The sequence below is a fragment of the Haemaphysalis longicornis genome, unplaced genomic scaffold (genome assembly GCF_048455015.1).
Source record: "Haemaphysalis longicornis isolate Haplotype H1 unplaced genomic scaffold, Haemaphysalis longicornis Haplotype H1 scaffold_4, whole genome shotgun sequence".
In the NCBI taxonomy this organism is placed as follows: domain Eukaryota; kingdom Metazoa; phylum Arthropoda; class Arachnida; order Ixodida; family Ixodidae; genus Haemaphysalis; species Haemaphysalis longicornis.
The window spans coordinates 157777229-157803449 of record NW_027526361.1 but is presented as its reverse complement, the minus strand read 5'-3'; the positions used below and the strand labels follow the sequence as shown (position 1 = coordinate 157803449).

General features: G+C 44.3%; 1 protein-coding gene across 1 annotated transcript; it reads right to left on the bottom strand.

The window, feature by feature from the left end:
* Positions 1 to 634: 634 nt before the first annotated feature.
* On the bottom strand, positions 635 to 24389 carry LOC144180637 (ATP-binding cassette sub-family A member 7-like). The gene is made up of 8 exons (XM_077708949.1): positions 23963 to 24389; positions 23050 to 23175; positions 18626 to 18868; positions 15094 to 15569; positions 7118 to 7305; positions 5409 to 5582; positions 4285 to 4498; positions 635 to 963 (listed from the first exon to the last, which is right to left on the bottom strand). The coding sequence occupies exons 1-8, from the start codon at positions 24237 to 24239 to the stop codon at positions 784 to 786; spliced, it is 1878 nt and encodes a 625-aa protein (XP_077565075.1). The 5' UTR covers positions 24240 to 24389; the 3' UTR covers positions 635 to 783.
* Positions 24390 to 26221: the final 1832 nt, after the last annotated feature.

Genomic DNA, 26221 nt, shown 5'->3' with positions numbered 1-26221 from the left:
TCGGGGTGAAGGGGACCTTCTTATTAACCTCCGGGCCGTGACTGCCAACCCATACTTTGTCTCTCTCTCCCTCTCTCTCTACATATATATATATATATATATATATATATATATATATATATGTATATATATATATATATATATATATATATATATATCTATATATATATATATATATATATATATATATATATATATATATATATATATATATATATATATATATATATATATATATATATATATATATATATATATATATGTATATATATATCTATATATATATCTATATATCTATATATATATATATATATATATATCTATATATCTATATCTATATATATATATATATATATATATATATATATATATATATATATATATATATATATATATATATATATATATATATATATATATATATATATATATATACATATATATATTCGTGACAGCAGCGAAGTCCCCATGGGTGGTTTGCGTGGGGCTTAACCGATGTAGTGGAATATAATATGATAGAGATGACATTTTCAAATATGCGTTTCTGTTGGAAGTACTGATTAAAACACATTTGTGTGAAGAGGACAACCCCGCATTCAATACGGATTTTATTTTCCTACAGGTTAGCCTCATTTTTACCGTAATGGAGAATCTTTCAGCAAACCAATTACAGTTGTACCTGGCAATATATAATATTCGCATCCAGAAGACGCCAACTTTTACATACAACCGCAGCAAAGGAGTTCCGCGGCAAACAGAGTGCGCAGATCGAGAGTCCCGGCATTAGTCATTAATGGCCAGTTTGGCTTCTTCCCGAGCCTTGTGGGCGAAGCCCAGGAAGAGCTCCTCGAGGTTCGTGTCCGTCACAATGATGTGTTGGAAGTGGAAGGTCTTTTGCAAGGCGGACACTTGCTGGAACAGCTCACTCCAGGCCGGACGTTGCTCCAAGAAGAAACGGAGGCCCTGGGGAGAGCGAGAGTTTGGAAACTTCCGTTAAGAAGAACAGAACCTAGAACAGCTCTCACGCAGGGAAGAGGAACGCTGCCTGGAACAGATGAGAGATTAAAAAATATTTTTACCTCTTGTCTTGACTTGTCTGCGGGAAGGGAAGATGACAGAAAAGATGCGCAGATATGAATGTCTCCCACCTTCTCCCTGTCTTTCTTGCCACGGTATTTCCCAGTATCAGGCATCAACGCGCCCAAATTTCCCAAATAAGCCAATTTCATAACAACATAAAAAGGGGTCAATTCTAAGGTGACTTTTTGTAAGGTGGTCATACAGTGCTGCTAATGTTTCTGATGTATTTCAAATACAACTGTAAACCAAATCTTGTAGAGCCCATGCCTTTTTATTTGCAGGATTCCCGAACCACCATGAAATGTTCCATGTTTTGAGATTTCGAAATAGTTTTTGGTGACACCCGCCAATAAAAAGCTGGGACCGATTTGTTATCTTCAAGTCTCCTTTTAGGACAATACTATGCACCGTCGTTGATCAAGCACTAAAGTGTAATAATACCTTCGGTTTGAATAAACTGTTTGATTTTTAATAACATGACGTTGGTTGGTTTTAATCACAGCAGTATTTTGTAATAGATCACAAAAACCACAAAAGGTGCTTTTAGAGATTTTGACGCATCTTGCTGAGCTCCGGGTGATGCAAAACAATTTTGTTGTCGTAGATTATTGCCCACTATTCGGTCTCAAATCAGCAGGGTAGACTTTCATCGGAAGCTAATTCAACCTCCGAAACGGCTGATAAGTGAGTTGATTATGAAGACACAAAGGAGGCATATGATTTATCGTGCAATGTCGAAGCGGTAAGCGTAGAACCAATTGAAGGCCAGATGTTTGGTTATCTAGACTGTGAAGGACTATATGAAGGCAAGGAGTTGAAGAGGTATGCGGATATTATGCTAAATCATCGACAACACAGTGATATAGCGAACGAGACTTTGTTTATTAGGGTAGATAATAAGAATACAAATTACTGCGACCAATCAGACACCGCGTAGTAAGAAATAAAGGAATGACAAGCAGGACAACTTTTTCGAGAATCATGGATGCACTCAGATAAGTGCACACGGACGGTAAAAAATCTTATTCTCTCGACAGGAATGCCTGTGCCATCTTTTATGCGATGACAGACACTGGGACGCATTTGCAGCAGGTTGTGGCTAAATCCTTTCCTGGCTTAGTATAGGCGTGTTTAAAAATTTCGCATAGCAAAAGCATGCCAATTCAGCAGAATTTTATCGCCGTTGCTGCCGAATATTCGCGAACGTAAATGTCAAACGTCGCTGTACACCTGCAGCGAATCATCAGGACGCGGACACGGGTGACATCATGCCAAGGTGGCTCGTGGCTTTAAGACTGGGCGGCAAATTCCCAAGTCATCAATGCAGCCACAGGTCCTTGTGGGGCCCTCATGAGGCCAGAAGTTAAATTTCTAGAGTGATGCCAACCGAATTTTGTGCAGTAAAACTTTCTCAACTATCTCCACTGAAAGGGTAAACTTGTATTTTTGAAGGTGCCCTGAATCAGAATTTTAATGCGCAGCACTGTTTGCCGAGTACCCGTATGCCAGAACCGTTTAACGCCCTACATTTCACAAAAAATGCAGATATGGGGAAGTTTTAGCTGTAATTGTTAAGATAGTGTAAATGTAGAAAATAAATAGAAGAGAATTTGGAAAGGCCACAAAATAGGAAAACAAAATAAATAGCGAAAAGTGGCGAACCGTGTAAAGCCCTGCATTTCCATAAAAATGAAGACTTGGCTGAAGTTCCTCCTGTAATTGTTATGTAGCGTAAATGGAGATAATTCGTCGAGCACAATATTAAAAAAAAACGTACAAATTTTGCTCTAAAAAACTCACCCTCCAGATGAGCGACATAAGAATCCTTCGCATCAGTAGACATTCCCTGAATTCCCTCAGCTTGTTTTATCCAGCGGCCCTACATAGGCAGCCAAAACAACTGCTTGCAGCCGTGGCAGTGATCCGCACAGCAATATACATTTACCGGAAGGAGGTGTAAAAATAGGCATTTAAAAACTTCTCTCGATAAAACAATAAGGTAGTAGAAGTGACAATTGGGCAGTTGGTAATCCATATGGGACATCTTGAAGGTAGCGCACACAAACACTGACATTAGCGAAAGAAACGACAAACCACAGTGGTGACTCACAAGAAATTTTTTTATTAGAACAGACACACACTTAAATACTACGACCTAAACCCATGTGACCAGACATCATACATACGTCACAATAGAGAGTATCATTTACAAAACATGACAGGCTTAAAACAGACGTTGTGGATGAAGGCACGTGTTATACTTACGTTACAGAGCGATTTAAAATTTCAAAATCACTCTCATGTAAATGAATCGACGGCACAATTAAACAACACCCCCCCTTTTTTCTCAACACGTATCTAAGTGCACGTGCGAGCATGCCTTCCAGGAAATGGTTATATTATCTGTGCACATTTATAAGTTAACACGAGCGATTATTGAAGCATATAATATAAGAAAAAGGGGGTGTGGAGCTTTAGTGTGCCGTCGATTCATTTACATGAGAGTGAGTTTGAATTTTGAAATCGCTCTGTAACGTAAATATAACACGCGCCTTCATCCACACAGTCTGTTCCATGCCTGTGATGTTTTGTAAATGATACGCTGGATTGTGACGTATGTATAATTTCCTGTCACATGGGTTTAGGTTGTAGTATTTAGGTGTGTGTCTGATCTAATAAAAAATCAGTTGTGAGTCAGCGCTGTGGCTTCTCCTTTCTTTCGCTAGTGTCCGTGTTTAATTGCGCTATCTTCAAGATGTCCCAATAAAGATGTGCAGTCTCTCCTAATTCTCTATGCAGTTTATAAACCACACATTGAAACCAAAACAGAGCTGCTTGAGTCACATTTAGACTTTGCATGACACCAGCTTAAAGGTTGCAGAAAGATTTGTGCAAATTGTGTTTGCACTGTCGGCAATATTTCGGACCATTTTACAACCCGCCGACGCCAGACGCAGCATTTTCCCAAAGAGGAACGCATCAACTTTTCTAATTAAAGGCTACTGCTGGTGGTGGGAATGACAATGATCTATCGTTCCATATCATCACTACCTCGATCCCAATTAACGATGTGGGACTGCAATGAAACTGCGATGGGAAAAACAATTACAAAATCAGCAAGAAATGATTCGTAACACGAAGAGGGATGCTTTTTACACACAGCGACCAGGTGCCAATATGTTGTCCCCTTCATATGGTACTCACGTGCTTTTGGTCTAGTTGCTTTGCGCCTGGGAGCACTTGAACGACAGCCATGTTGAGGGCGTCTGCATCGACCTTCGAACGCCGAGGCACAACGAATTGCATGGTGACGCCTCTGCCGAACTTGGTTTTCAAATGCTGCAACGATCCCAGGCAGGTCATCTGACCCTTGACCATGATGCCGATGCGGTCGCACGACACCTCACATTCAGCCATGCTGCGAAGTTGCAGAAGACAGCCGACATATACGTGAGGCAGATTGCGGATTACTTAAAGCGTAGTGGGCCAAATTCTTTCCCGCTATCGTTTTCTTCGTATAGCCCTTGAAACTTGCCATTCGCATCCAAGAAATTTGTTCGCAAAACACGGCAAAACACAGATTCCCATTCTCTGAAACTGCTCCGTTGAAAGTCCTACAGCAGCGGCCTTCAGCCTGCTAAAAATAACACGATGTTTTCTTTGTTCTTAAGGTTGGTAGGGACGGAGATGGCAATTTGGCCTTACATTCAGCGATGATGGGAAGAAAAAATCAAACATTTGCTGGCAACGTTCCATTTCTTTTCCGAAATTATAAAACTTCGGATTTAAAATAATAACGAATATTTTAACTCGCAGTTTTTATTAAAAGTGGACAAGCAAATTTCTGCAGGATAATTTGGATATTCATTCAAGTGTTTTCAATGTAAACGAATTGTAGCAAACAATAATTTGTTTCTTCTGCGCCGTAGCGAACTTCGAAGTAAATTCTCTTACCAAAACCTGATTTTACAATTATTGAGGGTTTCTCAAAATATAAAAGACATTTATTTGTGCGACTTCTGGCTGCGTATGCTATTCTTTCCTATATGAAATAAGATTTATGTAGATGCATCTGTATTAAACCACGCGTGTTTATAAACCATTCTACTTTCATGGCTTAAAGGTATACACTGTCAAATGATTGCCTAACTTTCCCTAAATATAAGTGTATAATTGTTCAGCTGAACCCAAATTAGTAATTGGAGGAGGCTGTATGTTGATTTCATTAGATGGGTTGCGGTCTGTAAACCAATATGTATGTCATTAGGTACATCGGTGCAGGCTTGCACTTGAAATATAAGAAATAAAAACCAGACAAAAGCCCTCACTTGTGGGACGTGAGCACAATAGAGGTCATGGTAGACTCCTTGAGAGCAGTCATAGTTTCACGCATTTTGTTCCGCGATAGCACGTCGACACCTGCGTACGGCTCGTCCAAGAACACGACCGGGGGGTAGCCGACCATGGCCACCGCTATGGACAGCTTGCGCTTTTGGCCACCGCTGCACGAGTTTAAACGTCGATTATTCGAAAATCTTGACTGACTCCAGTATCAACTTTATCCCTTTTTGCTTTTTAATAAAGGCATCAGTGACTCGTTCATGTGATTCTACATTTAGAACCACCTGATTGTGTCGTCTAAGCTCATTGGAGCACCGCGGTAATGTGTTTGCTTGTTATAACCGTAATTCGGATATTTCTCTATGATTAAAAAAAATGTGAACCGAAAGAAATGTATCCCTGCGGCTTCAATGTACTCCAAATTTGCAGGCTTGCTGTCGGGGAATATTTCATCAAAATGGAGTTAGAAAGTTTCCTGCAAACAATTACAGACCCAAATTACTATTGTTTCATTAAAACAATGACTGAGGCTTAGCCCGAAAACCGCAGATATGCAAATTGAGAGCCTCGCTTAGCCTGTTTAAGTCTTTATTTTAATTAGTAACCGTATTATAAGGTGTCCTTATTATACTAATTGTCCGTGGCCTCCTTTGTATGCGGTTGTGGTCCCACTTCTGGAGCTTTCGGAGAAGATCGGCAAGCCGGGAGATATCGGCGGGATTGTCAGACGCCGCTTGTTGATGACGGCACAAAGCTTCCAGCCATCCCCTCCTGTATTTTTACAATGCCAAACACATCGCCCGCTTCCCAATGGGAGTGGGTCACGCAACCGTAACTTAATTTGAGAGTGGCTTGTACCTGGTTGCCAGGGCAATCGGTGTTTGATATTGGCAAAGTAATGGCGCTCGGGCCAGCGCTATAAAGCTCAGAGCCGCGGCGGAAATTGTTTTGGCATCGTTGCCGCTCTCCACCACGCGTCGCCCCAATCTGCACTGGTCACACGACTGAAGCGCTGGGAAGGCTACCCCGATTGGGGAGAGTGGCCGGAGTAGAAGGAGAAAGTTTGATTGGCCGGTCCGGGCTGATGCGTTTGGCATTGTAAAAATACAGGAGGCGCTATTACAGCACCCGCATTGCACTCAGAGAAGATGGCACGGCCTCCACCGCATTCATGGACAACCTGGCATGCAAGTGCTGAGTCACGTGGTCAGGCGCGAAACAACTGCGGCGAAAGCATGCGCCAAGCCGGTCGCGGAGGCGGTACAGCCGACGCGGCCCTTCTTTGTCCCTATTTAGTGGGCGAACGAGCTCGGTCGGCAGAGCTCGGCCAGGGGAGTCACGTGGCGCGTTGCCAAGGATACGGCGCAGCTGCGGTTAAATGAAGGCCAAACCTATGCGGCGTCAAAACCGCTCAACGAGACCAGTAAATCTTTGCTTTCAAATGTTGCAATCTCAGAATAAGAATAGTGCCATTGTGGACCTCTACATCGAGCAGTTAGAGGACATGAGAATGGAAGTAAAATGTCGCAGCCAGAGAAACGCTTCTTGCACTTGGGAACCTTAAACGTCTTCCTGAGTTGTGCACTTCCGAGTAACTTCTGGCTAGATCGAAAAATGGCTTCTACCGAACGGTAAAAGAATCTGCGACACCATGCGGAGCATCCCAAAATTATCGCCACTTGGGTGGGTCGAGTACCTGTAGTGCTCGCATGGCTCGCTGGCATGCTCTTCTAAGTCAACCAACTTGATGAGCCGCTCCACCATGCTGTCCATATCGTCGTCCGGCACGCCGCGTAATCGGCCGAACAGGCGCAGCGTCTCGTAAGCATTCAGCTTGCCCAAGAGAGCGTCGCTCTGAGGGCAGTACCCGATGACGGCCTGCCACTGCAAAGCGCAGGGGTGAGCAAAGGGAATCCATGAACAGGATAGCGGAAGAAAATAAGCCCATCCTATTGACACCGCAAAGTCGGCCTGCACTGCTTATGGGCAAATGATGTACGTGCGGAATTCAAACACCTTGACTTCTATGTTTTCTACGTTATATGTTCATGACAACGTTGATAGCCATGCGCTGGTGCTCTAGAGAGCAGAGAAATTTCACATGTATGAAATTGCGAACTTAGAACACCTTAGAGCAGTTCCTTAGAACCTAAGGAACTGCTCGTATTCGTGATTTTACTCTGGGCATGATTATTCCCAATGCGCTTTTATATAGCCCTGTAGGTTTTTGTTGCTTTTAAGGTCTGCTTTATTAGGCCGGTATGAGGATTCCCATGTGACATGGCGCATGTTCCACGTCTGTTGAGACCCTACTGTAAATAATTCTGAGCCCATCATAATGGGGAATTTAGGTGCCCTTTCATCACGACTGCCAAAGTCAACAAGCTTTTTTTTGCAATTTTTAGACGAGGTGAAATGCGGGAAACAATTGTTATTAACTGTAGCCTAACAACCTTCACTTCAAGTTGTGTCAAACAAGCACGTGGCGAGTAAGGTAGGTAATAAGCTACATCACGCTCAGTGCCGTGGCTCATTCAATACAATTCACAACCTCCCTCGGAGCCATGGTAGAGTCTGCAAGTAAGGTTTGTGTTTCGGCTTTCTCTGGGACAACGTTCTCAACAGCAAGGACAAACTTATCACCAGCAAAGCTGTGGGAAAACTTGGCCTCCAAAATATCGTTTGGAACAGCTAACTCTCTAACCCCGTTTCCTTCTTGTGTTTCACTTATTAGTCCTTCAATAAGGTATGCATCTACAACACTGCACTCCTGTAAACCCCAATTTTACACACTTACTAAAGTCCGTCCAAAATAAAACTATAATGTTGATTTCACCCTCCCACTCTCAGCATCCAAATGTACCTTCGCTAAAATATTCGCTGATCTTCCACCTCTCGCAATGCTCTGAACGTTTTCCCGGCTATCATACTTTCACTCTGTCATCATAGTGCCTACTCGCTTTCGCACTCTCTCATTCCTCACGCCTAATCTCATCTTGATCATGCGCACAAAGTTCTCGTGATAGTCGCCAGAACAAACGCGTATACAAATTCCCCGCTACTTTTCAACATCACTGCAAAATATTCGTTATCATCGCAACGTAACCGACTCATCTAAGACGTCATGTTATCAAACTACTCCTTTGGCTTGCATAGAAAAAGAATAATTGTGAAGTCTGTTGAAGTATTTCGCTTTCTTGTTGTGGCATTTTTGCTGTTTCTGACATTTCCTACGTTGTTAGGTTTTTGCTTTTTCAAAGTTTTGTTCCTACTGCTCGTTGTTCATTTGTTGTTCACAACAGCGTTATTAAGAGGTGCTCTCTAATGCTATCCAATGCCACGCCCCTACATGCTCCTTCCGGGCTGTTGTGATATGTATATAAATATATGAACATTACGCCACAAAAAACGCGCACTCAGCTAACATGGCGAAGCTCTCGGCTGGTTGCTTGTGGCTCTGTTAACTTACAATTCCAACATCCAACATAAAAAAGGCATCAGTAACGATAGAATATGTGATGCATCACCAAGGCAGACGTTTTTTGCTGCAAATAAAGACAGTTCGTTTTTTTAACTATCTTCCTACTCGTACGTTCAATGGAACACTTCTCGGTGGATGTTAGGCATGTTCATTTATTGTAACTATCTTACGACGCGTACGTCCGATGCAACTTTTCTCTGAACATAATAGCCAATTTCTTTTGTTTTAACTATCTTCCTACGCGTACGTCCGATGCACCATTTCTCGGTACATATTACAGCGAAGCTGTTAGCGTCTCGTGGGTTCAAACATTTCGTGTCGTAAACAAAATAAAAAACCCAGCCAGTACTGAGCAGTTCTCATCCAAGACGCGGAGCGCGTGCGGCAGACTAACGTGGCATCTAAGCGTTCGTCTACAGAAACACCACAAAAGAGGAATCTAAATCGCAAGATTGGCGACAAGGCGCCCGTGAACAATGGGACCCTCCTGTGTTGTCGCTAAGATTATCTTTGCAGCTGCTCCCGAAAGGCGAGTGGGTTAACATAATTCGAGGGACAGCGCATGCGTTCATGTAGGCAGGACCCAACACGCGGTGCCCAATACGCCGATGGCATGCGTCAGTGCCAAGCGTTTGCCGCCAGACAAGCAGTACAATCGACAAGCCTGAGAGACAACTGAAAACGCTTCATACGCTCCCCCAACAGCATGTGTATATAGCGGTGTACAACAGCTGCACTGGAAATTCAGTTTCGCAGGGCAGGATGGCATCGTTTTGTATGCCCGTTCTTTTATTTTAACGATCTTCCTACACGTACGTCCGATGCAACAATTCTTAGTGCATATTCAATCAGTTATTTTATTTTAACAATCTTCCTACGCGTACGTCGAGTGCAACACTTCAGAGTGCATATTAAGCCAGTTGTTTTGTTAACTATCTTCGTACACGTACGTCCGATGCAACATTTCTGAGTGCATATTAAGCCAGCTATTTTACTTTATATATCTTCCTAGGTGTACACCCGATGCAATACTCCTCAATGTATACTAAGCCAGTTCTTTTGCTTTAACTATCTTCCTACGCGTACGTCCGATGCAACACTTCTCTCTGCCAGTTCTTTTATTTTAACGATCTTCCTACGTCTACGCCCGATGAGACATTCCTTAATGTATACTGAGGCAGTTATTTTACTTGAGCTGTCTTCCTACGCGTACGCCCGTTGCAACATTTCTCAGTACATAATAAGACAGTTCTTTTACATTAAACTATATTCCTACGTGAACGTCCGATACAACACTTATCAGTGCATATTCAGCCAGTTCATTTACTTTAACTCCCTTCCTGCGCGTACGTCCGATGCAACCCTTCACAGTGAATATTATTCCAGTTCTTTTATTTCAGGTCTCTTCCTACGGTTACGTCCGTTGTAACATTTCTCATTGCATATTATTCCAGTTCTTTTACTTTAACTATCTTCCTACGCGTACGTCCGATGCCACACTTCTCTCTGCATATTAACTCACTTCCTTTATTTTAACTATCTTCCTATGTGTGCGTCCGACGCAACATTCATCAATGTATACTAATCTAGTTCTTTGACTTTAACTATCTTCCTACGCGTACGTGCGATGCAAAACTTCTCAGTGCATATTAAGCCAGTTCTTTTATTTGAACTATCTTCCTACGTGTACGTCCGATGCAACTCTCCTCAATGTACACTAAGCCAATTATTTCAATTTAACTCTCTTCCTACGCGAACGTCCGATTGTACATTTGTCAGTGCATGTAGAGCCAGTTGTTTTAATTTATATTTACTCCTGCGTGCACGTCCAAGGCAAAACTCTTCAGTGCATATTAAACCAGGGCTTTTATTTTAACTATTTTGTACACGTACGTCCGATGTATCCTTTCTCAGTGCATATTAAACCAGTTCTTTTACTTTAACTATCTTCCTAGGGGTACGTCCGATGCAACACTTCTGAGTGCATATTATTCCAGTTCTTTTATTTTATGTCTCTTCCTACGGGTACGTCCGATGCAACACTTCTCAGTGTATATTAAGCAAGTTCTTTTACATTACACTATCTTCCTACGCGTACGTCCAATGCAACACTTCTCAGTGCATATTAAGCCAGTTATTTTATTCTGTCTTTCTACGTGTATGTCCGATTCAACGTTCAGGGTGCAAATTAAGCCACTTCTTTTATATTGAATATCTTCGTACGGGTGCGTCCGATGCAACATTTCCCAGTGCATATTAATCCAATTCTTTTATTTTAACTATCTTCCAAGGCGGTTGTAAGAACTTCTGGAGTGGACACGGCTCTCGAGAACTGACGCCGACGGCCGCCATCTTGCCTTGGGCAAAAAACTCACTCCGTCGCAGCAGCCGCACCGCATCGGTCGCGTTCTGCCGGCTCCCTGCTGAAAGTCTTGCGGTGTTACACGCTCGCATGCGTGCATTTATGGCTTAGTTTGTCGTGAATATTTTTCGGACGCTACAACGCTGTAGAAATCAGCAATGCTGTGCTCGTGCGTCGCATTCGACTGCGCTAATCACGCGAAGAAGACGCCGGGGATAACCTTGGGCTTAGTTCGTTTTGTGTCTAACGAGTACTACAGCGTTATAAGTGTACACTTTCCCACTATTTGTGCAGTATGGTGCCGATCCATCCACCTGTTTACGTACTTGTTACTTGTTCACGCAGATATGCAAATGTTTTCACTCGTAGTTGCGGTGGTCAGTAGTCGCACGACTGCGCGAGATCACGTGTTTGTTTAATACTATTACAAAACATGTGACATACCATTAAACAATGTCAGTAGTGCGGAAGCAGAAATTGCAGCACACATGATGTGTCCCGCAATTTCTGCTGGCGCACTAATTTATATGCAGAGTGTTTGCTCAGATATATACAGGGTTATCAAAATTAAGTCCACAGGTGTTTTTTTTTAAAATAAGGCGCGTAGCTTTACGGGAAGACCACCTCTACAGTGAAGTTGCGCGCCCTTGGGGACATAAAATTAAATACTAACTATTGATGTCGGTGGCTTAATTAACTAACATTGTTTAATTAATTTTTTTAGTGGCTGCAGTAAGCATGGCACGTTTGTATTGCAAAGTTAGATGCAATCGTGTTTCTTCGCAGTTTCATTCGGCAGAATTCTTCTACCGCATCCGAACTGCAAAGTTGAATTGCCCTTCGCATGATTACGAATGCTAGACCACGATGACCGGCGCAGAGCTCCGCCCCTTTGTTCTGTGTTGCGATAGCGATTCCGAGTACTGCAGATTGCGATAACGCCAGCCAAGACGGAAAGGGCTCCAATTATCACTTTTGTCTATGCCTCCACCCCGAAGTCAACCTAAAAACCACTCACGGCAGGCACGTGACAAAAGTGTGTGGGATGGGCAGGTGGGGCTTTCTGCCGGTCCTCACTACCTTGCATACGTAATCATGCGAACGGCAATTAAACTTCGCAGTTCAATATCTCGGAGTACAGATGCGCTTGAAGATTTCTGCTAAATGATACTGCGCAGAAACACGATTGCGCCTAAATTTGCAATAGGCTTGTTTACTGCAGCCATTAAAAATAATTAATGAATATTAGTTAATTAGGCCACCGACATCAATAGTTACCACCTCCTTTGTTTTTTCCTGGGTGCCTAACGTCACTATAGAGGTAATTTTTACGGACATTTCAGCGTGTAAGTATAATAAAACCTGTCGACTTAAAATTGACCACCCTGTGTAGTAACGACATAAACCAAGGCAGTGCCGTCGAATATTTGATTTGCGCTCTGCCCGCCTTACGCGAGTACTCGCAGGGTTTTAATTGAAGTTTAATTGTAAAGGCGAGGTTATCCGGGCCATTTCGCTTAGCTTTGTACAATTCATTGATGCAATGCTCTCCTGCGTTCTTCGTCTCCGTGTTAATCAACAGCAGGCGCTACTCGCGTGCAAACGTACACGGTTAGCGAGGCTGTGAACGCCAACAGTAACCTCCTGCGCACAGTTTTGTTTTCAATGGCGGGTTGATCGCGTGCGAATGGGCGTGGGTAACGAAGTTGAAAATGTAATTAAGTAACCTTCTGAAAAAGAGAAAAAAAAACAGCGCGAGCGAGACATGGAATGTGCATCAATCGTATAGACTTACCCTGAATAAAGAAACAGCTGTGACCAGCTTAAGGGTACTACATATACATTTTGTAAAATACAAGGAAAAGATAGAAATGGCAGCGATGAACGGAAACAGATAATTCTAAAGTGTGGGCCGCATAGTAACTCAGCATGCTACTTAATTTGGCCTTGTGCATGTGCCATCAATGGGGATGTCCTATGAACCAAAAAACTTGCATGTTGCAGCACTGTTTTAAAACAAGTCGTCTCGATAACAGTTCCGGCAAAGCTTGCTTGGGTGTGAGAGTTGCGTGATTAACATTAATGAATTCCGGGACTGCTGCTAGAAGAAGCAATTGCGCCCACTAATCACGCTAGAACAGAAGGGTACAGCACTTTCCAGCGTGGAATGCGGGAATTAGTAGCCGTTTTCAGGCGGCACCTCTTGCCATGGCATGCAACATATAATTTTAATACTTAAGGGGCGGCCTATAACCTTACAGACACTAAACAAACGTTTATGAAAGATTTATTGATTATGGCGTTTTAATGCGCCGACGCAGCGCAGACGATGAGGCTCGTCGTAGTGGAGGGCTCCGGATTAATTCTGACCACCCGGGCATCTTTAACGTGCGCCGAAATCTCGAACACACGGGCGTTTTTGCTTATCGCCTCAATCAGACAAGCGGCCGCCGCGGCCCAAAATCGAACCTGCGTCTTTGTCCTCAGCAGCACATCACTTCACTGAGCCACCGCGGCGGATTTTATTGAAAACAAAGCAATAGTGGTGTTTCTAGCACAGAACTAGCACAGAACTAGGCTCTTCACCACGGCTCTTCACCACTTCATCACCAGCCTATCTACGCCCACTGCAGGGCAAAGGCCTCTCTCATTATTCTCCAATTACCTCGGTCCTGTGCCAACCGTGACCAATTTATCCCCGCAAACTTCTTAATCTCATCTGCCCATCTAACTTTCTGCCGCCCCCTGCAACGCTTGCCTTCTCTAGGGATCCACTCTGTTACCCTTAATGACCAGCGGTTATCTTGTCTTCGCATTACATGCCCTGCCCACGTCCATTTCTTCTTCTTAATTTCTACTAATATGTCTTTAACACCAGTTTGCTCCCTGACCCACTCCGCTCTCTTCTTGTCCCTTAATGTAACACCTATCATTTTCCGCTCCATTGCCCGCTGAGTCGTTCTCAATTTAAGTTGAACCCTCTTAGTGAGCCTCCAAGTTTCTGCCCCGTAGGTTAGTACCGGTAAGATGCAGCTGTCATACACTTTCTTCTTCAGCGACAATGGTAGGCTGCTATTCATTATCTGAGAATGTCTGCCATATGCACCCCACCCCATTCTGATCCTTCTAATTATCTCTGCCTCATGGTTGGGATCTGGGGTCACAACTTGGCCTAAGTATATATATTCGCTTACCATTTCCACTGCCTCGCCATCTATCTCAAACTGCTGTGCTGTCCCGAGGTTATTGATCAATACTTTAGTTTTCTGCATATTATTTTCAGGCCCACGGTTCTACTCTGTTCGCCCAGTGCGGAAAGCACGCTTTGCAATTCGTCCCCCGAGTTACTTAGTAAGGCAACGTCATCAGCAAATCTGAGGTTACTGAGGTATTCTCCATTTACCCTTACTCCCACCTGTTCCCAATCCAACGTTCTGAATACTTCTTGTAAGCATGCCACTTCACCACTTCACCACTTAAAGAGATGCAAACGCCAATTCGCTGCTCGAATCATGTCAATAGTTTATGCGAAAGGCGAAATAATGGCTTCCGTCAAATAACCTAATCGAACAATCCAACTTAGCTGTCGGTATTTCCCGTGTAAACCCAAAGGAACACGCAAGACACTACGCGTTCCTACCAGCTGAGCGCCCTTTCTACTCACGGCAATATAGCCGCCGACCGGTTTCCGCGGCTTCACCTCCCCGTGTTGCCGGCTATGGGAGCCCTCCACTCCAGAAGTTTTATACAACCTCCTTGCTATCTTCCTATGCGTACGTCCGATGCAGCAATTCTCAAAGCGTATATGAAGGCATTGACCCAGGTTCACCTCGCGTGGCTGCTTCGAGAGAACGAGGGACTGCATGTAGGCGTTGCCGTCACTCATCTCAAGGAGGGCGGCCAGCATCTGGAAAGTGGTGCTCTTTCCTGCACCGTTGATTCCAACCAGGCCGAAGCATTCGCCGGGCTGCAGGGCCAGGAACACGCCACGTACTGCATAGAACTCTCCGAAGAACTTGTGCAGGTTCCGAACGACCATGACGTGGTCACGAAATTTCTTCTTGCGGCAGAGACGGTTTACCAGCTTTTTCTCGTTGGCTACATCATCGTCTAGCTCGGGCGTGTGGAGGTCGCGCGGCTTGGGTTCCCCTTCGTATGCGCTGTTCAGGTTGAAAAACACAACGCAGAAGAACGGTACTGCCAGCACGATCATGATGCTTAGGTCAAACATGATTCCGTAGGGGTCGACTGTAAAGGGCGTTGTCACTATCAACGGCTCCCTTTTTGATTTCGGAATCGAGAGCACTGTAACGAGATGCGAACATGGAGTGAGGAAGAGTGCACACTTGACGGCGCACGTACCCATTTTTTGTGGTCTATTTCAACAGCAAAATCCGTCACGCACTTCACAAGACTATTTGAAGGCCAGAAAAGCATGGATATTGGGTTATATACACAGGTGGAAGTCACACCGCGAAAACCCTTCACGGCGCGTGTGGGGAGGATGCCAAAAAAGTATGTGTGCAGCCCGCGCATTGCCCTAAGTGAATACCCGTCTAAGGTTTTGTGTCCCATGCAGATTCCGGATATCTATGGCGTATTCCGCACAAAGCGGCATTCCTGTAGTGACATATGGCGCGTCAGCAAAGCTGGCGACGCACGAACTTAAGGGGTAATCATCGCCACAGAACATTCGTTCACAGCCGCCACGATTACACAAGGGTGCCGCTTCTAGTACTGCTGTAACTACCAACGGTGCCGAAGCGATACAAAACCACAAAAGTTTTTCCCCTATTCAGATCCTGGCTCGTGAGACCATGCTTATCATTACAACTTTCAAACTGCATGGAAAGTTTTTACAGCCACTTTCATCGTTTTCCAATTTACATACCCAAATTCGTATCAAAATCAGGCTTACAGCAACCACCTACATGAATGTGCTTGCTTCCACGTGGAAGGGCACCACGACAACATACTCGTAGATCTCTTTGTGTACGTCAGATTATCCTTATAAAGTCAGTGTCAGTCCTTGCCGAACCCCAAGACACCTTAATTGTTTCATACAGAGAACGTTTGCACAAAACCACTCACCCGTCTGAGTGCTACTTTCAAAACGTCACAAAAACGTTAAAGGAAAATTGGACAAGCACACTGACCGTCTGACGCTCACTCTTCCGCTCTCTCTCCCTTTCGTAAAGTAAAACTCTGTTATTGCACTGCCTAGAACCTATTTAATTTTCTTATCCTATTTTACTTTTGACTATCTCTTGCCGACGGCAATGAAGATATATTTGAGATGACGAGTTGCTCGGACTCGCTTAAGGCCGAATTTTAAATATCTCAGGATACCCCGCTCGCATCTTTCATCGTTCCTGGCAGCTTCGTCCCACCGCTACGTAGCATCTTTGGTGCTTGGTACGCTGTGCATGTCACACCTGCCCACGGCTCCACTGTGTCTTTGCTGCAGAAGCGACGACTTAAAAGGCGCTTGAATCGTGTCGGAACGCGCTAGCCCCGGTAACTGAAAGGCTCACCAAATGCCCACGTGGTGTCCTAAGCCTCTGGTTTGCAAAGAACCGCTGGGAACATCCGATGTCACCAGCATAGATCTGCCCATCGGATGATGATTTTCCCTAGCCCTGTTCTTCGGTGTGTTCGAAGTATCCTGGGAGATGCTTCGTTCCATAGGGCGCTGTTCACCAACCCCTTCATCGTCATCCTCGGCAGAAAGGACAATCTCCAGCATACATTTCTGTCTGAACTTCTGTCCTCACCTCGTCCCGTTCGTATCGCCTGCGTTTTACTGCTTCATAACAATAACAACAGTTCGCTGATGCTGCAGATACTGCGCCCCTTCATTGTTGTAACTGCGTTTTTACACAAGAGCTGTTGTAGTACAGCTACCCCATTTTAGGATTTCTTAGGCAGAGAAAAGTCGTGTATTATCCGCCTCACTTCAACACGGGTCAAATGTTCGCCTCCCGCGATATCTCGCCATTTGTGCCTCCTCAATGTGCGTCGCTGTGTGCTGTGACATAAGTCGCCTAGCGCAGTTACCGCAGTTTATTTTGAGTTGAGCTATTGAATGGACGCTAGTTGTTCGCAGCGAGAAAGAATGGCGTGCCTTCGAGGACCGCCGTTGCGAGCAGAAACGGCAATTGGCTCATTGAGACGGAAAGAGACCCCCGACGGGAAGCGGGCCGCGACGCCAAGCGTAACAGCGATGCTCTTAGGCACCCCGATTAACACGTAGCGGAAAAACCAAGACCTCTGCGTGGCCAAAAATTCGCTGAACGCTTCTCCAGCTCAGTGACGCAGTTTAAGCGACAGTTTGTGATAAACAAATAAGGAGTCGCTTGTTAGGGGTGTGTAATTGCTTCTGCGTCCGCGGGGACCTGACTTGTTCGCGTGGTGCGTCAGGTTCAACAGGTTGAGCGTGTGGTCATGATGTTACAGCACAGTGTGCCACCGCATTTTCACGATGAGGTGTGCGTCTGGACTGTAGCAACCCACACACTGCTCCACCGGTCATCCTCCTGTAGGGTGGAATGCCACTGAATTTTTGCTTAGTTTTTACCGTTATCCTTTCTGCTCCCTTTGCAATGCTCTCGCTGCCATGATTGCAGCTAATATAAGCAAGTATATAAAAAAAATTGGCCGCATATCAGCTCGGCTTGCTACAAATGTCGTCTAATGACAATCGCCTTCTGGCTAATAACCCTCTCCCCTCTCCTCCGCCCACCTCTTGCGCCCACCCCTCCTGTGTTGGTCTTCCCATTACAAAAGTAATGGGACATTGGTCAAGTCTACTCTATTGTCGCTTGTTCGCGCAGCTGCATTGCGGGCCATCTGGTCGGACATCTGTTACTGTTGTGCTTTTCGCTTGAGCCACGTTCTCGAAGCTCAAGCGCGAGCGCTTTATTGTTGTTGTGGTTGGTAAGGGTGCTGCTGGGGGTTGTGAGGTTGTTTGCGCTTCAACCATACTTGTTCTGCAATTCTGTGGTTTGCTGTAGAAAAAGCTTGGTCCCGTTTATTTTTAACTGAAAAGCAGTGCAAGCATAAGTTGTGTATTTGTGTTTTGCTTCAAATTTGCTGTGTTTTCTCTTTTAAAGCAATGTCGACAGCTATAAAATACAATATAAGATGAAGAATTTGGAAAATGTTTGCCGATATAAATGTTGCGTTCAACAGTTTTTTTAACTTTCGGTCGGCAAGTTGAGTCTAGGTAAATCCAAACACAACAAAATTTTCGCGTTCAAGTAGCTGAAGAAGCGATTCAATAAAAAAATTAGGCTTCGTTACTTACACATGCCCTGATTCCCATAAAGATGTCTGCAGTGACAAATAACTGGATGGCTTACTTTTGCAGCAGTGGATAATTCCAGACCCAAATGGGTTAATTTCCTCGCAGAATTTCGGATTGAAACCGTAACGGTCCTCCTGATCCATCATCTCTTCGCAGATTTCAGCCTCGAATTCAAGGTTGACGGCACGAATCGTTGAGGCGCCCAGCAGGAACGGCGGAAACAGGAGCATGGTGAGCCGCGGAATGGCGCTGCCAGTGGCGATGGCGACCAGAATGTACAGAAGGAAGGTGGCAGGACCTGCAAGGTATAGGTGCTGTATCGGTTTAAATCCCAAATATCAACAAACAACTACTATCCATCTTACTAGCTTGGATTAATGCTCAGGGCATCCAAAAAATTCAAAACAAGTGCGATAACATCTAAAAATACTGCTCAGCTGCATTTCACATGGCTAATGTACACACTACAAGCAACGCAACAGCACACAGTCTTTATGGTGACAACGTTGAAACGGGTTTGTCAAGGAAATCAGATGGGTGTATAATCCGCCGACGAAGGTGGAAATTTATAAAAACGCTGCAGTGAGATAGCATGCACGTCGGCGATGGAATCAAGAAAACCAGCTAGTAAACGTGTGGCGGAAAAATGAATTCTATTAGACATACTAGACATTATTATAAGAATACAGGAGTAAAGTGTCACTCTGCCACTACCAGCACTAGGAAAAAAGTTACGCGTTAGAAACATAAAAGAATGGAGAGAGTGACGTCCTCTTGTAGTATGACGAATGACTATTTGTAAGACCGACTAAATGAGTGATCATAGCTAAAACCCAGATTGATACGCTCATATAAAACATTGCTCCAAAAATATGGAGCCATCATTTGACAGAAGGCCGTTCTCCCAAATACAGTAAATATAAATTAATAGGGTTAATATTCGTAGTTAGGCGACTGCTAGATGGCTGACAATAAAACATTCTGTACGTTTTTAGGGATCGCATGGACTCATTTGCGATGACAGATTTCAGAACTGGGTGACAGGGGCGCGGGTGCATTTTCTGGGGGAATTGAGCGCTGACGACTTCACTATATGCTGCAGATTCACCAAAGTCCCAAGGAACTCGATTTTTGTGGACTTGCAGCATACACGAAACACGTAAGCTCATCATCAAAGAGAATGCCAAGACCTGTGGTCCTGTAACTGGGAGTCAAAGCAAAGCATCGCGAGCATGGTAGTGAAACATTTGCGAGTCTATCCCGAGACGTGACGCGCTGTTACATCGCTGCTAAAGGGGAGTTGATGTTTGGAATCAAGTGGGGGTAACGCATGGTAGCACACCAAAAGTAGTTCCGCAAGCAGTACTCGCTCGTTCCAGCACTGTCTTCAACAACCGCATGGGGAGCACACTCCAACAGACTCACATGGTGACGTTATTGATCCACTGCACCCACTGGTAAAACTTTATCGCCGATAGGTCGAGGATCTTCGAGACGGCGCAGAACCAATGTAACAGCATTCTCAGGGTGCTTTGTGCGCTGAGAATGTTTTGGCCTTCGTTGCGTACCTACATAGAGCTCTTTGAACCATGTTTGTTTCAAGGTTGCTGTAGTAATTGCAGGAATTTTGAAACATACGTGGGCAATTTTGGCCTACGTATATTTTAAAATTGCTAGAATTCCTAAGGTACAAACGTTTTTTAAAAATTTGCATGTGATCAGAAAAGAGTGAAAAATATTTCAGTGTCGTCTCTGAAACATTCACAAAACAAACAAAAACAGGATAGGCTGCTTCACAACTTCCGGCACAGAAAACCGAGGCCGGAGGGACGATAAAAACGTTGGATTTTAAAACGAATGCACCAGCCACACGCCGGAAAGTATCTTAACAAAAGTATAAATATTCGCTCAGCTTTCTCATTCAGAAATTGGGCGGGGTATCAAAAATGCCACCAATCTACCCTGTGAATGTGCTTGAAAAGCAAAGCCGCAAGTGACACTCACAATGATTACCCATGCGACATCACTTAAATTCACACACGTGGCTCTACAAATTGTGAAACCAGAGGCAAGTGAAATGCACCTAACGACATCATTTATCACTTCAGAGAGATACTCTTTGCTAAGGGTTATAAATGGTTTATTCGTGAATGGTGTTTGTTTGACATGTATTGGTGTCGCACATGAGTGGGAACTCTGTTTTTATAAAATTAAAGGAAGCTCAAACCCGGTGTTGGACTATCTCACTTCTCCGTCTCTGCCACCGCCGGCAGAGGCGACGAAGTTTGCGAGAGATGGAGCAGACGGCAGAGGAGAAGGAAATACTTTTATTCTGATTTTTGAACGGCCCAAAGAGTGGGCCATGGGAGTGGTTGCTCCTTCACTGGAGCCCATACGCATTCCGCGCCGCCTGTGCTCTGTCCACCAGCTGAAGCTGGGTAGGCAGAGAGAGCTGGGCAGCAACATGTTCCATTGCGCTTGTTGGGTAGTTCACGGGAAGAGAGGTGTGTGCTCAAAGCGTCCGAGAAACTTGGCACTCATGATCCGGTTGCTGTTTTTCACGCGCTACTTCGGTATCCGAATATCTTTCCAGGATGGTTAATTGCCTCAGAGACATCTTAAAGTGGCCATAGAGCCCACATGAACATTTTCCAGTGACTCTGTAGGCAAGGATGCGTGTCTTATGACTTCAATGTTAAAAACGTACCTTGGCAAGGATTGTAACGTCTTTTATGTCAATTGTGGCCATATGCATCGTGTATTGTAAAACAAAATAATCCCAACCGTCCGTGCGAAGTACAATGGGCCGCATGCTCGGAAATCTCCCCTTGAAGAACACTCCAACTTGATAGCAACCGGTGGTACGAGCTTGCGCAGCAGTTTCCGGCGGGCAGATAACCATCGGCCTTGTGATTTAGCGTTGTGTTGTTCATACCTAATCCACTCATATGCGGTTTGTTGATGCTGTCATGTAACGAGTGAGAACGCAACATATTTCAACTGAATCGCATGTATTGGAGTGAACTCCAAAAACACGAGCGTCAAAAAAGCAGTCAGTAAAGTGACGTGCACTGTCAAACGTCGAGGAATCGAATGTTTCAGTGCTTGCTCGGCACGGAATTACTCCAATGGCTTTCCTTTCCCGGTAAACATGCCGATAGACCAAGAACACTGTCGATCAGACAATAAGAGCTTCTGCGATAGTGGCCACATACCTAACACCTTTCTGTATCAAACAAGATTGCTTATGCTGCATGGGAAACAAGAAAAAGTGCTCTACGTATGAAAGACGAGGTGAGACCGGAGAGCGAGCATGCGCTGGGAAGAGGGAAATTAAGCTAAAATATGTTTTGTGGCCACAATTGGAACTCGCTAGAGTAACCAGCTGTTTCATAGGATAAGAGACTCAAAGCACGGGGAGAATCTCGTAACAGCTTTAGACAAGGCTTTTAGAAACGACGGGTAGCGAAGAAGAAGAAGAAAAAGATCAACTCGCCACCAAGAACTGGACCAACCAGGGAAGGCCCGATGAAAAAAATGGGGGATAGGGGTAAATGGGCAAAGACGATTGATTGACTGTGGGGTTTAACGCGCCGACGCTTCACAGGCACTAAGTGGGGTGGTAGTGGAGTACTCCGGGTTAACTTTGACCATCTGGGGATCTTTACGTGCGCCGAAATCTCGAACACACGAGAGTTTTCGCTTTTCGCCTCCATGAGAAACGCGGCCGCTGCGGCCGGGAATCGAACCCGCGTCCTCGCGTTCAGCTGCAGAAAGCTTTGCCACTGAGCCACTACTGCAAGGGGGGGGGGGGGGGGGGCAAAGGCGCGACGGTAAGACAACGTGACCTCTTTGAGGCGGGTACATAAGGCGTAGATACTTGGTTCGTAACGAAAGCGGTTTACAATTGCGCTGGTTGAGCATGGTAGGCGTCACCATTAAGATTCGCTGTGTATATGTACAACCTTCTCTGTGGATAGATAAATAGCTTGCGAATTGTTCAAAGTAGGCAGGCAAGCAGCTCAAGCGCTGTAAAAACCTCGTGCGAAAGATTGCGCATATAAAAGAGCAGACAAGGACTAGGAAAATGCTGATGAGCTGCATGAATATTCGAAAAGTGTGAACCATGTGAAAGGAAATAATATTGATTTAGGAAGGAAACTCGTTCACTTGAATTACTTTGCTGCTTCCTACCTTACAAAAAGTTTGCTATTTCACAAAATACCCATGTCGACTAGAGATGATTTTTATAGTAGGCCATTTCATGGCAGTGTTCTAAAGTCAAAGTGAAGTAAAAGTATCCGTTAGTTTCGCCAAGGCACGTTTATTTATGGTTGGTGTCACTACTACGCTTGTCACCAACAACTAATGTTTTTTACAAGCCGATTGCCTCTTGCAAATTGTGGATTCCTCTTTAGCAAAACTGCTATTATGCCAAAAATCATGCGGAGCTTGTTACAGCAATACTTTTCCACTCACCTCCAATCGAAAAGATCCCCATGATTACGGAGTGCGCGGTGCTGTCGGATTCGATACAATCCGTGACACAGTAAGGCAAAAGTATTCCCAGTGGTGCGAATGAGATGATGACAGCCACCAGAGCGACTGCGCCAAAGCAAAAACACATATTATATGAAAAGCAAAGACGGCCCGCCAAATCTTTGCCCCGAAAGAGAAGGTCCTATCCGTGACTGACCACCGTCTGCACTGCCCGCAACTTTCATAAGAAATTCGCCACCATTTCTGTTGCTGGATATGAAACTACGGATGAAACACTCATTCTTACGAGCCGGTTACAGCTCTTGCTTCGCCTCATAAACGAAGTGACACTGCTCCTAAGTGACACTCCTCCAAGGCGGCCTCCCTTGATTCTTTCTTCAAAGTATCACCCATTCGGGGAGAAGGCAAAACCACTGATTAAGAATGCGATCTTTTTGCTGTACCTAAACCTGGCGTTTTTTTCATGGTAAAGAAGCCATATAGACAACATATCCCTAATGTTCCTATAACTCTACCGTACCTGCTTCTAAAATGTTTCTACGTAGTTTCGCCAGGGGCTGCCAAAAGGAAACTAGCGCTAAGGCAGACACCGCGCAGGAAAATTGTTCTTTGGTTTCAGTATGATTACCAGCATGGTGTATTTTGTAAAAGTAGCTAAAAGACGTTGTAATAGCTGGGTGGCAGCTTACTTCCAAAATTTTGTTTGGCAATGTCAGGTATCTATCCGGATGTTCAAGTTCCAAAAGATTTTCTTTTCGCGTAGCCACCAAATTTTCCTTTCTTACAGCATTGTAAAGCTTCTCTTTAGATCCATAGTTACCATGTGACGTGTCATAAGCAGACAAGTCGCGTACAGAGCGAACGCCTTTGACAATAGCCTTGCTGAGCTTACTTATCGTCTGCGACGACAGCTGCTGCAGGTAGATGAAGGTTCCGTATATGGCCGCCATTGGAACGAAGTAGAAGACCAGGTCAAAGAAGAAGTGAGCCTTGAGGTACACGCAGGCTGGAACACCCGTCATGAGCTGAAGGTTACGGGCGCCATTGTGGACCTCTGCGGCCGGGAAGACGACGAAAGAGGACAGGATGAGGCCGACGCTGATGGTTACCACGCAGCCCCAGTAGAGCCACGTCTGTCGCACCAGCCCCAGCAACTGCCGCTGTAGCATCTCTGATTCTTCCTGAAGGTAGTGCTTGTTCGGTTTCGATGAATGGGAAACAGTGAAATCGACATCTTCGTGTGGGAGAGCGTACAGGGCCACGTCGGTTGAAATGTACGAGCGCGGTTTCCCGGAGTATATACGCAGCAGAGCCGTGTGTGCCAGATTTGTGATTATGGGCATGCTGAGCACGCTGGTGGGGTTGTACCAGGCTTCCATTCTGCGTTGCGACAGCACAGTACAAAACACTTCAATTTCACAGCAACAAGCCGATCCGAAATTAGGCGTTGTTGATAAAAGTCCTCCTAGCACCAAAGTCGCTTCACAAATTCGACTGAAAGCTCGCCCCGCACGAGCTATGAATTCTGAACATGTAATGGTATCTGTATGTTTCCTAACAAATGGTTTCGGATAATTGCTGTGTCCATCTTGTGACTCTTAGGGAGGGGCAGAATAAAGTCAGTGCACAATTTTAACCCAAAAGTATTCATTAAATATTCATTAAAAGTATTCATTATGCAGAAATGATAAACAAAACGTGGTTGCGTTGCCCTTCTATTAAGCACATTTGCCTCTCAGGGTAACGTTTAGTATGAAGAAAAAAAAAGAACCGGCAAGAAGCCATAAAAAGACGCTACGGTTCAGCACAATATTTTTAAGTAAGACAATAAATGATTTACGCAATTTTTGTAACCTAAAAAAACTACGGCAGAAATGACGTGTGCCTGCAAGCGCAAGCAAAGGTTTTACTATTGGGTTCCCGCTAGAAAACATAAAAGTACGCAAGCATTGTCTGGCTTTTGTCCTTCCTTACAAGGCCAACACTCGAGAGTAAAATCTTCAATGAAACCAATCGAACCCATCACGGAAAGGCGTATGAGAAGAATAATGCGCCGGGAGGAGAAGTACGTTTCGGGTATGTGTTAACAAACTTGTGCGAAAAACGTCACCATAAATTCATTAAACAGAGTTGAACCGATCGGGTACGGCAAAATACTGACGACCGGTGGTAAAATTGAGTAACAAAGTGGAATCCAAGAACGCGAATAAGGAAGAGGAAAACGGCAAAAATGAGGTGAAACGATCATACACGCAAATTCAAGGGACAGGAGTGAATTGGAAAGGCGCAGTTTTGGTGATGAGTAGCCTTCGTTTTCATAGACATAATTGGCCTGGTGACGCTGTGTAATGACCGCTGCTGAAATCTTAACTTGAATGCTTGGTTGGAAATGTAGTTTATCGCAGTTTCAAACAACACTCGCGTTTAATGAATCCTCCGAAGCCTTTTATTCAGGCACCAAAAGATTCGTGGCTGATACTAAGAAGCACCCGGTCAAAAGAGATTTCTCTGTCTGTAACTACTATTTAGTGCACTGTGGTTCAAAAAAACTTCAAATAAACTTAAATTAGCGCAATGAACTATATAGGCATAATTGTGGGGTAAAGGACGTTTTACGGTGGACTGGTGCAAAAAGGGTTTCCGAGAATTTGTTTTTAAGTACAAACCTATAACGCAAGCAACAAACTATAAAATTTCTAATTATGCATTTAACATGCAAAAAAATACGTCGCAAAATTCCGGCTTGGTTCTAAGAAAAAGTATAAAAATAAACATGAAATCCTGCGCTAACTGCAGCGCTTATTGTCTGTAGCAAGCCACCATGCAATTGTCATAAATCTAAATTTTAAGAGATACGCTAACTGGAGTATTTATTGATGTGTGACAGGAGAGACATAAAACTACATTTAAAGTGGTGCGCTAAGTAGTCTTTGATGTTGTCTGCCACAAACCATCATGCAACTGTCATAAAACTAATTTGTAAGTGAGGCGCCAACTTCGCCACCAATGTTGATGCGATACAGGCCCCCATGCAATTGTTAAAATGAAATTTATTTGTTTACACCCACGTCAGTTAAACACTCGAACCAACTTATGAAAGCTTCGTACCTCACAATTTTCATTGTGGTACTTGACAACCTTGATTTACGTT